Source organism: Coturnix japonica, chromosome 5 (assembly GCF_054131305.1).
Source record: "Coturnix japonica strain WE chromosome 5, WE-NBRP24, whole genome shotgun sequence".
Lineage (NCBI taxonomy): Eukaryota > Metazoa > Chordata > Aves > Galliformes > Phasianidae > Coturnix > Coturnix japonica.
This window is the reverse complement of record NC_140667.1, coordinates 46,311,282-46,328,924: the sequence shown is the minus strand read 5'-3', so window position 1 is coordinate 46,328,924 and position 17,643 is coordinate 46,311,282. Positions and strand designations below refer to the sequence as shown.

Genomic DNA, 17,643 nt, shown 5'->3' with positions numbered 1-17,643 from the left:
GCTCAACTTTTAAAGTAAAAATATATCAGTTATCCTTGTGGAAAGGTTTTAAAATGTAAAAAGTATATAAAATGTAAACGGTATATCACATAATGTGATGAGGAGGGGCTTGGCCTCTTCTTCCAGGCGACAAACAGTACCAGAGGAAATGGCCACAAGTTGTACCAGAAGAGGTTTAGATTAGACACAAGAAGGAACTTCTTATCTCAGGGAGAGTGGCCCGGCACTGGAATGGATATCCAGGGAGGTGGTGAAGTCACTGTCCCTGGCAGTGTTCAAGAGGAGTCTGGATGAGGAGCTACAAGATATGGTTTAGTGGTTTGTGGCAGCAATGGTAATAGGAGGATGGGATGGTTGGACTAGATGATCTTTAGGTCCTTTCCAACCTTATGATTCTACGACAGGACGTAGTGGACCCACTTGGCCAAGTTTTCAGAACTCACGAGCTATGCCCAAGCACCACGCTTAAGCTTTTTGCTTTTGTTATTCCCTTCTGTTTCACTGCTTACTGAATCATAACCTTCACCCAAGAAAGAAGCAGTACTGCAGAGAGGAGATCTACAGCTAAAATGAAATTCAGCAGTTTAAGACATGGCAAAACAACGTCAGCAGGATCACAGAGATTACCTTCTTGGAGGGAACTTTCAGTTTTTCAGAAATATTGCACCAGTGAAGCTATGCTGCTCTAGGATGACATTTAAAACAAAACATTATAAAAATCCCATTTTTTTCTAAATATCAGCCATGCCAGGTTTATTAGTTAAAATGTCTCAAAAATAAAAGACCACAACAGATGACAAGTACAGACTGACAACGTAAGTCACAGATCAGAGGCTCAGTGCACACTTTAACATACCTACCTGTGTTTCAGGTATTCAATACACCCAAAACCATCTTAAATCCCCTGCAATTCTTTCTACAACTTCTCCAGCACCCCAATGGGCACATACATAGATCATGAAAGAAGCAGTTTTAAGCTTTCACTTGTACGTATATTTTACTACAGGCAGAAGTTGCTCTTTAGACTTTTAAATACACCCTTCCTTTGGAAAGCTTCACAACACTCCATGCAAACATTTCAGTGGTTTGGCTGCTGTTGGAAGTCCCATGTAGAGACTTCAGCCAAAGCACAAAAAGTGCTGCCAAGGTACATCACAGAACTTAGCATACAGGGAAGGCTTTTATAAATATGATGCATGGATACGTAAGGACATGCAGGGTTGTTATAAATTTCGTTAGAATAGTTTATAAAGAGAATATTGATGTAGAATTACTTAGGTTATATCTGTAAAGACAGACTTCACACAGCTGTGTAAGTACCTCAGGCACTACATTATCAATATATTTCAAGAATTTAAAGTAAAATGAAGAACATGAACATTTTGGAAGACGATGTGTCAGAGAAATAAAGAACAGCTAAATGTTCTCTAGTTCTCTAGAAGCACTCCATGCAACACCAAATCCATTCAATATTCTTCTGCTTGTACCTGAATCACAACCCAACTTCTGTCTTGACTATGCCACATTTTACAAAGATTCTTAGTGACTCCATCTCTTGAAATGTAAAGATGTTTTCAAGCAGTAAACCAAATTCAAATCAGTGATCTCATCTAAAGTCAATGAGACAGTACCTGGATTGTTCCCACATTTGTATTCTAAAACTGAAGCTAACGCTAATAGAAGTTCAGTTAATGACCTGATTGAGGAAAAGCAATGAGAAAATTAAAATGCTACATGCAGAACATTTAGAGAACTAGAGCTAGATCATCTGCAAGCAATACCCCTATAAGCAGCTGATTTAGGCAGAGACCTTATCCCATACTGCTATCTACTATCCTGGGTTTGTCCTTGGTGCAGCTAGTTCCAAAACCCATCAAAAACATAACAAGTCACCCTTTGCTTGACAATAGCCCTACCAGGTTTGAATTGTCAGCGTGGGGAGAATCCACAACTTTTTTTCTAATGTCTTTCTTTGCACACACTTCCTCTTTCTTTTAATAACCTCCTACGCTGTAAACTGTGAGAATACATTAATCCCTAATTCCTGTGCAGCAAGATGTCGAGTGCAGGCAGCAAGAATCATGAGCCAGACTGCACTATGAAAAAGGTAAACTGCTGTAAGCCACAGTCAGGGCCAGCTGACATGTTAGAGTTGCTGACTCTTATCTGTTTCGAGTTCTGCTTCACCTCACCCAGCCCAGGCAGCCTCTAGATTTTGGTTCTTCATCCAGGCTCCCTTAAAACTGGAAGAAATAGAAGTGCTTACAGGCCATGCTTCACCTGCTTTTAAAGTAAGCAGCTAAAACAGGTCAGATGAATCACATTAGCAGCAGCTTTTACTCTCCATTGATTACACAAGGAGTCAATAGGGACCAGGTGAAGTTGTAGACACTCTGAGTTAGGGGAAGTGAAGCCCATCTCAGACAGCTGCACAACTGCTTCCACAAGAATCCTTATCCTCCTATGGCTGAAAGTGGGGCTAATTTCCACTGCAGAAAACAGTCAAAAGTTGTAGTCACTGAACCTTCTACAGGCTGATCTCACATTTGAGTTCCCAACAAGACAAGCTCTTTCTAACTTTTGAATTAAGAATTTGGATTGAAAGTTTGAATAATTATCTCTATTCCGAGAACTACATCTAATCCAGAATCTGACCAATGGCGTGTCATTTAACCTTAGTTTTCCTGCTAACCACAAAGTAGGGATAATTATAATAATCACATTATGGCTTGGGTTGAAATGGACCTCAAGGATCATCAAGATCCAACACCTCTTCCATAGGCAGGACCATCAGCCTCCAGACCAGGTTGCTCAGGGCCCCATCCAACCTAGTCTTGAACACCTCTAAGGATGGAGCATCCACAACCTCCCCGGCCAGCCTGTTCCAGCACCTGACTACTCTTTCTGTGAAGAACTTCCCCCTGACATGCAATCTAAACCTTCCCTCCTTGAGCTTAAAGCCATTCCCCTTTGTGCTATCCACTGTCTACCCTTGTAAAAAGTTGATTCCCCTCCTCCTTATAATCCCCTTTTAAATACTGGAAGGCTGCACTGCAGTCTCCTCTCAGCCTTCTCTTCTCAAGGCTGGGCAAGCCCAGCTCCCTCTGCCTTACTTTGCAGGAGAGTTGCTCCAGCCCTCTGATCCTGCAAGAATGCTGTCTTCATTGATTAACATCTTTATAGTATATTGGGACTCCCCTCATCAAAACAGAGATGCTATTAACTAGTATACAAACACTATCATGATTGCTACTATAAAGCACACTTAACTGATATTTACTTTCTAAACAACAGAAATTAATTTGCCTGTAACTTTTTTGGGATAACACTCGTTGGTATTTACATCCTAATTTCTCTGTGATTTGTGTCTTCTGATCTGAGGCATGACAGGTTCACCACCACATTCCCTTTTCAGTTGTCTAAATCATGCACTAATGCAAAACATTCATTTTTTACATTCTGCTTAATACGCCTGTATAGAAATAAATAAATATAAAAGCCCACACATTCTGTCATTAAATTCACCAGACAAATAGATTTGAGTTTCAGCAATGTAAACAAACCTACAGGCTTTTGCCAAGTCTATTGGATAAATATGAATAATTCCTGCTTAGAAGCCACACTTGAATCACCATAGACAGTTACTTGGGCTGGAAACCACAGCAAAGCATCACCGTCCCCACCTTCCATTTCACAAATTCCGCCAAGGAAACACTCAGGAAAAATGCTCACATTATACAAATGCCTGCATTTCAATCTGAAAAACGGCTTCCATTTACAGTAGTAATATACTCAGTGAGACCCACTGCATTCATGCTTATGGCCCTGAGCACAGTGTGTCCAGTGCCCACAGACACGTATGTCATGTCTGGTAGCATCTGCTTTAAATCTCAGCATTAGAGACAAATCCTTGTTTCCCTGGCTCAGGCATCACGGTCATATTTGATCCCCTCTCAAGGTTACAGAGATTTTGGGTCTGCACACTAAGCACTGACTGCAGAAACAGATGACTTACACTGGCCCATATGTCTGACTGAAGAGTTCCCAGGAGAAATGCAGCCCTCCTGGGTTGCAGCAAGCAGTGGTGCAAGAGGCCGCAATTCCTACGTAGCCAGACCCATTCACCATCTCTGTCTCTATCCACCTGAAATTGTTTGGTCATCAAAGTAAAACTCAAAGTGACAAGCAGCACCTGCTTCCACAGCTATTTTCCACACCCAGCTACATCTAATCTTTGCTTCATTGCCTCCTTTAAAGCTTAATAATGGTTTCGGTGAGCATTCTCACTCAAGTTTCTGACTTCTTTACTTAATGCTGCCATGGCTGGGCTCAGACATCTGAAGGAATCTGTGGTTTAAGTAATCCATTCAGCATAGAAAGCCCTGGAAACACGCTTTCTGTCAGTCATCATTTTAAAACAAGAGTGCAAGCTGCTGTACAGTGTGTAATTTTGCACTGTAGCAACGCAATGGCAGGGTTTTGCTTCTCCTGCATTAAATTTTCTTAAATACAGCTCCTGTACCAGATGGGCTCCATAAAGTATAAAACAGGATGTGTGTGTCAGTGCATACTTATAAATCAAAATTTCTATTTGTGGTACACACCAAGAGACTCTGTGTCATCCCTTTAAAGTACTGAGAAACATCTATAAGACCTGACTGAGTTCCGAGATTGGTCATTTGAATCTACATACATGTAATTTGCAGACAGAGAGTTTAAAACCTCAGAGGTTCTGAGAACGCAACAGAGTGGTTTATTTGGCATGGTGCAGCCAGCTGCTTGCTCTGCATGGATCAAAACCCATACAAAGAAAACTGGTGAGGGAAACACCTCAAGAAACAAAAATGGGGCAGAGTCTCCGGCTCTGCTGGAATCCCACATGCAGAAATCCCTGGATGTGGTGGTAGAGGTGCGAGTCCTGCTCTTGCACCCTGAGTAGGGCCCACCATCCCCAACAGCCCTGGGCAGCCCAGCTGACCTCAGATGCTTCCACCAGAACAAACCAGGAAAGCCAAGCAAAACACATTCCAGGTCTCAGAAGCCAAATTGCATATCAACAGGCAGAAACACTCCATGTCTGACCCTTTGCTCTCCCTTCACCCACACACACAAGAGCAGCCAACTGGAATCCTGAGTGCTTGGCAATGGAGGCTGCCCTGACGTCACACAACGTGGCTGGGCTCAGAGAGGATGTGGGATGCTGCTGGGACAGAGCTGCACAGAGCTCGTACCCACAGACACCCACAAGCAACTCTTACACATCAACAGACCTGGATGTGATCACTACTGGGGGCAGAGAACTCTATCTAAATGCGAGCAACTGGAGCTTGGCACTGAAGTAATGACAAGAGCATGACTTCCCTCTCTGAGCATCGCCACTCTTCCACAGGCCTCAGCGCCAGGAAGCCTCATCGTATTTCAGGATTGATTTTCTCTTACTTCAACCTTCAAAGCCAGGCTATTGCTACATCTTTGTCAGCAATGTCAGAAGTTTCCACACTAAATCAGATGATTTTTTCATGTTAAATTATCTAGATACCTTACACGTGCTGTACCCTGAGGATTCATACTCTTCACTTTCTTCTGTAATCAGATGTTTTCCTTCTCCTCCTTCTCACTTTGCACTTTAAAAATAGTTTAAATAAACACATGTCTTTATTTAATGAGCCTGTGCTGTCTGAGCGCCTTTGGAAATTACCATTAGTTATCTGCACCAGCTAAAAATGACTATAGGGGACCTACTGATACGAATGCGTTGCTTGTTATTAGTGCCAAGAATCTTGCCTGGCAGCACAATAATGTCTCTGAAGTGTGATCTTTTCCTAAGGTTTGTGTTTTTTCCTCCACCCTTTGTAGCATTAAGCACTTAGGATTCATAAATCATTTGCTATTTTTCTTGCAACTGAAGCATCCCAATCCCATAATGGATTCAGTCCAGTTGCACCACACAGCACACTTACAGTTGACTCAAAGGCCTGCCTTGTTTGTTTTAAAGCATGGTGAAGCTTCAGCTGCATTCTCTGTTTTCAAATGATGATGCAGTCATCTGGTGAAACTGGGACATGCATTTATTTCTGCCCAAGTGTAACTGCGTGTGACCTACAGCATAGGCTCTAGGCAGCAACTTCCTTCTCCTGTGACAGTCATGAACAAAGCACACTCACACATTTATTTTGCTCTGATAGAGCTCTTCTGGGTTATATGTGAATTTTGCTTGATTTTGTCCTTCTTGCATGTTCTTCTAGAAAGGCTTTGACCACCACTGCCTACCTATTATCTATCCATCAGCCGCAAACATTTACTGATACATCTCAGTAATGTAAAAAGCACACAGGGGATGATTTCCCTCGCCAATTTTAGAGGCTTCCTACTGAAGAACTCTACATCAATCTTATTTTCCTGCAACCTAATGCACTGAAAAATCATGGATGTAAGAAGCTGCTATTTTTCTAAGTTACAACAGCATCATAATGCCCTCTCCTTCCATCCTGCAATGCACAGACAACTGCAGAATCAGATTTTCCACATTATTTAGCACTCAAAAACAGATTTTTCTAGTAATTAAGACATTCCACATGTATATGATTTTTTAAATACAAAGGCTAGATTTCTTTGTAAATAGCATCCAGCTGGTTCTGCTCTAGAATAAGAGCAGCTACGTGCTCCTGTGAATATCTGATCCACACAAAACGATTTCTTTGCTTGATTTTTGAAAAATGACTTCCATTCCCTCAATTAAAATAAGAACGTGGCTTTGATCTCAAATAATTTATAATGGATATTAAAAAGAGTCTTACCGGTTGCATTTTTAGCTAGCTTTATAATAAACAGCCCCTTGCTAAAGAGCAGCAAATCTGTGACAGCTGGACAGAACAGCATCAACTCCATGATCTGCAGTTTGTAGGAAACGACATCAAAAACTGCTGTCTCATCAAGCAAAGATGTTCTGTGGAGAAACAAATTATTTCTGCAAACCTTTCATTAGATTAGTTCTTACCGCCAGAATTAAGGACAAAGCTTTAGATACAAGAACACTCTCCAGTTTGAAGCACAAGCTTCATTCATTTTCCTAAACTTCATCTTTTTCTCCTTTTCTTTCCTTCAAACTTGTTTTCTTCACCCCTCTTTTCCACCTCTCCCACAAACAGATTTAATGGGAAGTCAGTTTAATGGTAATGTTTTATAACATTGCTAAAATCTGATACATTAATAAAAAGCTGAAGTCTAACTTCAAAGAATTATTTTTCTTCTGGGTGTTTTAATTTCCATTCCCTCCATACACTGCCTCATTACCTTTAAACTACGGCAGCTACAACAGCACTATGATGGCATGCTTTACATAGGTTTCCATGAATACAGTGCAATCTCTCCTGCCTTGCATGTACATGCCTAAGACTCTTTTGCTAAGATGTGGACAACCCAGATTTCAACCCAGCTCTGTGCGATTCTAAGAACAGGTTTTCATCCCACATCACCCAAAATCAGGCAAAGAATTTTAAGAGAATCTTCATAACCTGAACCAACACAGAATGCCATGCTACTTGAACAACCTAAATGGAAACACCTATGATACTTCTTGATAGAAACTGAAGCACAGCATTTACTTTCACCAGAGTGGGAAGTTCTTATTTTCATATTCAAACTCCCAGCTCTACCTCCATAGACAGATCCATCAGCCCTGAGCCTAATCTAGTGGTCAGCTTTGCCAGGCTGTTACCCCCAAACCTCACAGCAACTTTGCTTCATGTTTCTGATCACCAAGGAAAGTTTCCCTCAGCATCCCTCACACCCAGGTTTTCATCTCCCAAGAAGTACTTCTAGTAATGAAGCATCAGCTCTCTTGACATTTCCCCTTCTCCCCCCATGCACAGTGTCTTTTTCACCTGCAACTAATTAAAGTGAAACTTGCAAGTACAGGGTTCAAACTGATGGAACATGTACCAAAGAAAAGGTAAGTGGGAACCCAAGCACCTGTGGTGTTACATGTTGAATTTGGAGCTGGGACAGGGATGATGGGCACCTCAGGAAGGCACCAGCACAGCAAAACAAAGCACTCACCCCTAAGAAAGTGGCAATGCCAATAAGAGATAGGCATCAGCTGTTAAATATACCCTCCAATCCAATCAATTATGAGAATAGCATATATGCTTATCTTCATTCCCAGCAATGGTTTTCTCATATTACTTCCTCAGAAACATTCCTCTGCTCTTCAAATGTATCTGTGTCAAGCCAAGGAAATACACAACAACCGCAGTGTCAGTTGTCATAGGGAAAAATATGTCAGCAAAAACATTTGATTCAATCTGCTGAGTAAAGAAGCAACATTTCCTCAGGGCTTTTGTCTTGTGTAGATAAATAACAACTGTCCAAAAATCAAGTAGCTAAAATCGATTTCAAATAACAGAGAACAGATTTCAGGCAATTACCCTCATGCACAAAAAAGAAATAATCCTAACTGGTTCCTTTTTTAATTTGGCCTCTTGGTCACAAAGTTAGGTGTGAACTCTCACATGAAGATGCAAAAAAGCATTACGGATCTTACAGCTGTAACCCTCTGGGTACATGTATATTCCCTGGTAAGCTGCATCATAAGGGACATTCACACGTGCAACGTGAACAACTAGACTCACCAGTTCCTGTGTGCAATCAAAAGCTTCTGTCCCAACGATCTATTTTTATCAAGTTTTGCATTCATTTTCGCTATATTGGCACAAGGACAAAATAAATACACACTATGAGCTGGTTTGCTGGAGGTCTGCTTGCTGAGCAAGCGGCAATGCAGCTTTTAGGTTCTCACATTGGTGGTTGTTATATTAAGTACCCACTGGATACACTCAACATGGCAATGCATGCAGTAAGTTCAGCAATGCAGGGTAGCATGGGCTGAGACATTGCAATCAATTACATGCTGCCCAAATACCACCAATGGATTTTCTCCATTTTAGACTTGTTTGCACCATTGCATTTAATGCCTTTTGACTTTAGTAATAGTTATGCCCTGATTCTTCCACACTCCTGTCAGAAAAGACTAACTGCACTATTTGGTGTGTTTTTCACTGTCTGCTCCATCTCACCTGGAGGTCAGACTCACTGACTTGGAACCATGATTTGTTCCACCCCTCCACTGTGTTGCAACCCTGTCACCCTTCTCCACAAAACCTCACTCTTGTAGCAGCTGAAATCCTCCCTTGGCCATCTTCCTGCTGCTTCTTGCTCATCAACACAGCTGTATTTCTTGCAGACCTTATTTCCTTTAAGGAACAATTGGTGACACAAGTAAATCTCTTTGAGTGCTTCACCTACAGCTTCAAAAAGTCACTTGACTACTCCAACTACAGCTACACTTCTGAAAATTAAGACTATTCAAGCAGCCTCCTTTTTTGGAGTGTTCAGCAGGAAAAGGCACAGAAGAAAGACCCGCAATCTTTCTGAGCAGCAGCTTTTTTTTTTTTTTTCATTTCTATAAATGGTTTTGCTATTTCTTTGGGGCAGGGGAAAGGAGAAGCCTACTGGCTCTGAGTTTTAACACTGGAAGTTAACACCTGAGAGCTGTTGCTGCTGCTTTGGGGATCATCAGGTTAAAGGTTCTGTGCCCACTGTGAAAAGGCAGAATTGCTGCACTGAAATGCTTTACGTTCATTCTGAACTTTGCATCAGCAGATTTTGCTTCTCCTGCTCATAGCCAGCTACGTCGAAAGGCTCGTTTTCCTTTCTGTAGCATTCTCAGGCTTGCTCAGTGGATGGGGGAATAGAAGATGCAGTTAAAAATACTGTGATGCTGTGGTGGGCGGTGTATCAGAAATAGACAGACAGAAGCTCACTGCAAAGAATACCAAGTAATATCTCACCAAGATAAAGGCATGGCAACAAAAGAATAAAACTGTATTTGTGTTCTGCTGTTATAGAGCTAAACCTGGACAGAGCACAATGAGAAAAGCACCACTTGTGGCCAAGTGGGCAACACCTCCTTTTGGCTTCATGCTCACAGCCCTCTTACAACTTCAGTTGGAGTCAGCAGATGATAAAAACGTGGCTGGTGAGCAGTGTTATCTCCAGTCATAAACAAAACATATGCCAGGTTTGGGGTTCTGTGAAGACGGCACAGAAACTCAGCATGGAAATGGGTACAACTGGTATCTCACATAATCCAGCTGCCTCCACAAACCAAGAACCAGCTCAGCTCCTTTCAGCTTCACTTCAAAAGCAATTGCAGGTTTTCTGGGGCTATTAGGCACTTCCCAAGAGCCAGATAAACCCATCTTTCCTGGTGCAAGAAGCTACAAGATCATTAAGTGAATTTACTCCCTTATTTTCTCCAAGGTTTAAGTCCCCATTAGTTCAACAGCAACCACAGGACTAACACTCCATCCCAGAGAGCTTTCACAAGCAACACACTGGGGTTATTCCATCCATCCATGTGGGACTTTCCTGTATAGAAAACCAGCAGCTGCTTAACACTCAGCACAAATACTCCAGAACCATTTAGCCAAGAACTGAAAAATACTGCATCAAACTGAAACTGCAGGGGAACACAGGGCAGACAGTCTTAGAATGCATCCCTTGTGCTGGGGTGCCACAAGCCCCACTACCCATCCATGGAGTCCTATGGATTTTTGAGGCCCAGCACAGAAGCCCAACTGTATCCTGGACTGCATCGAGAGTGGAGGCCAGCAGGGCAGTGGTAGGGATTGTCCCCCTTCTGCTCAGCCTTCCTGAGGCCCCATCTGGAGTACTGCATTCAGGCCCCAGCTCAAGAAAGAGGTGGAGGTGTCGGAGCAGGTCCAGAGGAGACCATGGAAACTGTGCTTCTGCAAGAAGCATATAAATATCCACTTGCAGGTCACAGTCAGGCTGCTGGGCAGAGCAGGTGAGGGTAAGCTTGTGGTTTGTCCTCAAGGGAAAATGTCACCAGTGGAATTGCAAGGAGCTTCCAAATGTCAGAGTCCATCAACCCAGAAAAGACTGCCATCTACTGATCCACCAGCTTTGCATCCCATGAATATGGGGGAGAGCCTTCCACCCCACTGCTCAACTAGACCAACCTTCTTTAAAGAAATGCTTTGATCCTATCAAAGCGTAATACAGCCACAGGTATGGGTATAGTCATACCATAAAAAACCTATCAACATGCAAATAAAACCTTAACAAAACACCACTGAAATGCCAAATAAAACAAATGCCATTTAAATGCTGAGATCCAGAAACCACAACGTGAAAGATTTAAAAGAAAAGGCCTAGTCTTCTACACATTAAATGTTAATAGTGTTTTCAAAGAAAGTCTAAGAGAAGACAAGTAATTTAATAAGCCTAATGGGCGTGCAATTGGCATTTGACCATTCCTGTCATAAAAGTAGGTGTCTTCCTGGCACGAGATGTGTAGGAACAACACTGAAAGACAGCTGAAGCTTTTAAAACAGGATTTTTATAAATACCTTCCTTCCCACTCCCCTCCCCGGGGTAGATTTATTGAGAGTTCCACTCTGTTAAGAATAGGATCAATTGGATGAAATACAAATAACTGCGGGCATAGGAAGTGGCACAGTAAGTTTGGGGCCCATTTGCAGCTTAATTTACTGCCAACAATCAGTGATGTCAAGATTTCAAGCATCTCCTGACAGCCCTATGACAACTGCAGTTACACAGCATTAACTGGCTTTCCAGTAAAATCTTTTCACTCAGACAGCATCACACTGCATCTCACAACAGGGGAAGCACATTCCTTGAGCTTATCTCCTCAGCATTTATGGATGGAATCGGGACATCTCGGGGGTTCCTGCAATTGCTTTCACTGCTTTTGACACTGTCCACTTCCACAAAGAACTGATCAGCAAAACGTGAAAAAAGGGAAATTGCCAGTATACTAAATTGTCATAAATTGACATAAATGCTCTGACAAAAGACAGAAATAATATCAATAATAAACTTTCTAGCATCAGACAAAATAATTTGAAAGTATTTGGTACAGAATGTTCATTCTATACACAAAGACAAACCATCCTCTCATCTAGTTAAATACTTGGTCAAACAACCTCTTCTCAAAACTGAATAGAATATGATGCATGATGATGATGATGATATTCGGTCACACCAATGTATAACAAGATGATCCCTAATACTGTTACAACATTGACACCATCTTACCCAGAAATTTTACAACATGAGTTATGAGAAAACACCAAGCCAAACAAATTAAGAAAGAAAAAAAGATACCCCCTACCATGCCACTACAAACCAGACATATATATACAGACATATATATATGGTCCCCTATATATATATATATAAGTCCAATACTGTTTTACTGCAGGAAAAAAAAATACTCAGTTTCTGTAGAAATCCTGTTTCATGCCTTCAAATACTTGTTATAGTCTTAAGAGCCCTCAATACTTGCATAAGGACAGAGTTATATCGGGGATGGGGTGGGGCGGGGGGGTGCAAAAACAATGCTGAGCAAATCCAATAACAAATAAAAGGTGCTGATTTTATACTCTAACAAACCTCATTGCTCAAATGTTTGCAAACGTGAAACCAAACCCAACGATATCTTTATTTTAAGCAAAATTCATATGGAATTCTGCAACTACCAGATCATGACAAACAGACACGTATACTCTGCAGCAGCATAAAATATAATCCTATATACAATCCAAGCATCAATTTTCTCTATCACAATCAGGATTCTATCTCAAAGGAGCATCTGTCAGATTCTCAGGAACCAAAAATAGCAAAGACCCTTTTAAACAGAGCAGTTTCTGGTTTATATTTATAACTGCACTGCACTTGCTGCTCCCGGCTGCACGGCTATGAAATCTGTGCACGATATATTCAATTACTCAGCTTTGCACTTCATCATGCGGTTAGCTACCGTTACCTGCATCTTACCCTTCAAGCACTTCTCCCCATGCACAGGGTAAAGGTTTAAAACACAAGAAACATTCACACGCTGAAGAACTATACTGTAGAGCTGACTGACATTACACAGCAAAAACCCGGTGAGAACAAAAACCGAGCACACTGATGTATAAAACAGAGAGCCTACCTGAATTCTTCAAATGCATACATGGCCTAGTAACTACACAAATGCTCTGGAATTTAAAATAATCCTCCTTGCGCGCAGGAAAACCATTTAGTTTGTCAAACTGCAGCAAAACGCATAATGACGAGACAGAGTATTTGAAATATTCTGAAGAGAAAGGGTATGCAGATACTGGCCTGCAGCCTACAGCTCAGCCAGCTGCTGACAAGCAGCAGCTAACAGGGAAAGGCGATAGAGTACCATGTGATCATTCCTGCAAGTCTGATTAATGCAGTATACTCTAAGAATACAGGCTGATATCTTTATTATTCAAGCCAAATAAGTCAAATACTGTACACGACAGGATAAATTATCATCCGCATGCTACACCAAAATCAGTAAACACGAGCAGAGGACGACAGAAAGCTAAATATATACCATAACCCAAGAGACTAATCAGGCCCATTCAAGCCGACGTTCTTACCTTGTAGTGATATTTTAGTCTGTGCTTTTATTCATATAAACCACCAATGATGCAACAAAAGGCTGCAGTCACCAACCTCCCCTTCCAAGAAAGCCAAACCATTTTAAAGGAGTTTATCTACTAGTAATCATCTCCTCTGTAGTCTATCCCCAACCAGTTTAACTCCTTCAGCCCTGAATTCATCAGTGCCGTCAGTGCCATTTGCATCACCGCGTGAGCTTTTCTTGTTTTGCTGGTTAACACCCACAGCCCACCGCAGTGCCATGGAATGAAGCTGGCTAAGAGCCATCTCTGCCAGGCAGAGAAAGGGCAAAGGGAATGGGGAAAGTTCAGGATTTCGTGGCATTGCGGTAAGCGAAGGAAGATGCTCCAGCTGCCTAGCAACAGCACACGCAATCTCCACGGCAACAGCGCAGCGAGGCTCCCGGTGCAGGGGACCAGGGCTCGGGGTGCAGCCTGTGCCCACTGCCTTGAGTATGGCCCATTCTGCTGGCTTTGGGATTGCATGGGTCAACCCCAGTAGCCACAAGCAGACACAGCAATACACTAGGAGGGATGCAGAAAGGTTCTGTCACGCTGTTGTGCACACCAGAGTGAGCCTCTGCATCTCTGCAAGGGAGGCAAGATTTAAGGATGCCAGGTTGGGCCAGGCAGAAGGAGAACAGGATGGTGGCTGGAGAGCAGGCTAGGGGAGGGGAGTACTGGAAATGACAGTCAGATTCTGGGAAAGCCGCTTCTCACCTGGGAGGGAAAGATGGTGGGGCACTGCCTGGGAAAGGCAGGAGGAGGCTCTGCCTCTGGGCTGTTCCCCACCCCTTTGTCCTTTCCCTTTATAGCTACAGCTCAATCCCAGTACCAGAAAACATTCTCACATGGAGGGTTGGAGTATAAAACATCCACCCAGACCCAACCATAACTCCTGGAGAGCCTTCAGTCAACCTGCTTGAGGACAGTAGTTGTCCCATCAAGCTATGGGATTCTGAGAATAGCAAAATACAGGCAGCAACATCACCAGGAAGCAGCAATCTGTGACACATCTCATCAGCATCTGACCCCATGGTGCTGATAAAGTATAGACAGAAGGGGCTGGAGCAATGGGAAAAGGCACTGTTGGCAAAATATCACCACTGGAAACAGTCTGAATTTATTTGGGCTGTGGTATATGTATGCAGTAATGACCTTGGGCTTGGTTTTATATCCTTTTAAACAAATGTGATAGCATTAAGTGATAATAAGGGCACTCTGTAGGGGCGCAAAAACACATGCAGTCACACCATCTGATGCAAATGAATTATTCCATAGGCATCCAGAAAGAGAATAACTACAAAGTAGGTACTTCTGCTTATAACCTACTAAGACATTAAAACTACCACAAAGAAGACAACCTCTAAGGAAAGCCATCTTGCGTATTTAGGATGCACTCCACTACGTGTATGCTTATTGAGCACAGTGCCCTGCCTCTGACTTACAGGAAGCAGGATTTCAACTTCAAAGACAGAGAATGCCAAGATCCCACTCAGCTGAATAAGGAAAGCCTGAACTTTGGTTTCGTTGTTCACCCCAACCTTACTCTGACTTGAGCTGAAGTAGAACAGGGCTGTTTTTCACTTGAAATGTTAGTGCGTATTGATTATGCCAGCCAAAATAAAAACCTTTCTACACAGCTAACAGCAGTTACAGTGTGCAGCTTCCCTTAAGTATCCATTCTCTTTGAAACAGTTCACAAAACCACTGTCTGCTCTTCCAATTTCTGCAAGTGCCACTATGCAAATAAACAGTCAACTGTTGAAGTGATGGCTTCCCTCGTCAATGAGCTCACTGTGCTCAAAGGCAAACACACTCCAGAAGCTTTCAAAGCAGAGGTCAGCTGCTGAAGAGGTTCCAGTGGGATAACTTTTTTTAACTTCATTTTTAGAAGCCAGCAATTTCACAACCATTTGTAGCCTTACAGACAGCAAGAGCAGGGCTCCTATCCTGTATGATAACCAAAAGTGCCATCTCTGGTTAATAAATCAGTGGGATTCCCAAATAAGGCTGGAAGACCTGAGACGATTGTGTCACTTCGCCCACGTAGATGAACAGGACATTACCTAACAGAGAACACAGGGCATTTGTAAGCCTCATGAACTCCTGGATGACAACATAAATAAATAAAAATGGGATTATAATATCTCCTTATGACTTCTTAGCAAAGAAGGTTGCAATTGTCCCACAATACCACAAAATTATGTCTTGGAATAGGAAAATAACTCTAAGTATAGTTGGGAGAGACAGGGTGAAAAGCTAAAGGGGTGGGAACTGAGATACTCCCACTTCTCAATGTAATGCCAGGCAGAAGTAGCAATGATGGTTCCCACCGAAGCAGTTCTGCAAGTTCTAGAAAACAACGTGTGGGTTTAAGTTCAGCCTCTAACAAACAAGAGAGGCGGTGACAGAAACAGTAACCTACTACTTCAGCGGCACACAAAGGCCTTGTGCTGATACTCTGCATCTGTATCTCAGTTGCATCACTGTTGGTCCATTAACCCAAGCTTCCACCAAAGCCTTGGCCAAATGCTAGGTGACATTATCTGATCACAAACTGAGATATCTTAACGAGATAACTATTTATACCTTTGCTGAAGCAAGGGAAAAGCTACATAGACTTCTGCCATTAAGCCTGTGTTATCATTTTGCTGAAGTGACATTTAGACCATTCAAGAAGAAATAAAATCAGATAAAAACTTCAGTTCATGAAGAGGAAAACAGAAGGTGAAGGGGGAAGCAAAATAAACCAACAGGAGCACGTGTAATCAGTATACATTCACAACAGCTCCAGTGATCCTGCACAGTGGAAGATATAGCAATCACAGACAGCACCCCAGAAAATGCTGAAAAATCTCCTTTCAGTAGGATATTCTCCGAGTTCAGAAGTCTCTCCTAGGCTTAAGAAAACAAGATTTGAAAGGATTATTGAAATAGAAGAAGAAATGGCTACCTACATTTGTTCAGGTACTGAGAAAATTGTAGAAGTAATTAGAACACCCTAAAGTCTACTGAACAATGGTATATTCAATATTGGAGTATTGACTCAAAACCTTCAGCTCTTAAAGAAAAGGATGGAGAGGAAATGAACTTCTTTTCACCCTCTTTTCATCCACTGGATTTCTATTATGCATTGTCTTAAAACTTAACATCAATTTTGCTGCACAGGAATAGTTTTCTCACCTACATTTCTGACTGCTCATTTCCATCTATAGCCTTCATTTTGATCACCAGAATTTGATTTCATGAAGTTAGCTTTGATTAAAAACAAAAAAAAACAAACCCAAAACCTACCTGTGTCCACATTCATATAGATTTAAATGTAACCAGACATGAACGTTTCCACATCAAACTTCCCCCTCCCAGATTTGGCCCCTGTACACTTTGTGCTTTGCAAACCGAGAGGTTTGGCCTGGCCACAGCACAGCCAGCGTCAGCTTTTTCCCACGCTGGTCTCCCACAGTTTTACTCTTATCACTTTGGGAATACCACGTATCATTTTCATGAGCGGATACTCTGAACCAGGTGCAGACAAGCATGCAGCACAGTGCTGAAATGGAAAGTTTCCCCAAACACAGCCCCATCTGCCTTACTCTGGGGCTCAAGGAAAGGCGCACTGTAGTGAATCAGAGAAAATGGGATTCTTAGTGATTTTCTCATCAGCCCTTGAGGATAACACTGCGTAACAATCTGCAGTCCAACAGAACTGAGACGGTCTGAATGAAAACTTAAAGCTGCACACGAATTATTGAGCTATCAGTCACCACAATGGTACCTAAAATAACTGGTCCAGTTTAGAACTGTGGGGTGCTGGTTGCTATATAAAGCTGAATATTGAAAAGGTCTCTAGCACTTTAAATAGACAAGACAGACAGCAGAAGATAAGCGTATTTGAGATAAATGTCAAATTAGTAAAAGAAATACGGTCATACCACCAAGCATCCAAAGAAACTAAGATTCAGCCCATACAGTCTGCAAATCTTAGTTGATATGACTAAGACTTGGGTATTCGTGCCTGAATTTCTGCCTGCTTATGAATAAATGATTTAAAATCATGCAAAATCCCTTCCAAGAAAAGGTATGAGGCTGCATGAATTTGAAGTGAAAGGAAATAATATTT

At 42.0% G+C, this 17,643-nt stretch overlaps 1 protein-coding gene across 14 annotated transcripts in view; it reads right to left on the bottom strand.

Moving 5' to 3' along the window:
- The window catches only part of EVL (Enah/Vasp-like), a 117,557-nt gene that overhangs the window by 87,138 nt on the left and 12,776 nt on the right, over nt 1-17,643 (bottom strand). For 2 of the 14 annotated variants that reach the window (XM_085550565.1, XM_085550569.1), the window contains exon 1: nt 13,500-13,855. The exons of 8 other annotated variants lie outside the window; for them this stretch is intronic. Coding sequence is in view for 3 of the 6 variants with exons in the window: in XM_085550561.1 (XP_085406687.1) it covers nt 13,040-13,062 (23 nt within the window). In the remaining 3 variants the exon portion in view is untranslated. Of the gene's footprint in view, nt 1-13,039; nt 13,267-13,499; nt 13,856-17,643 lie in introns of those variants that run through there. 4 more of the 14 variants (XM_085550561.1, XM_085550567.1, XM_032445171.2 and 1 more) reach the window with 3 other exon arrangements.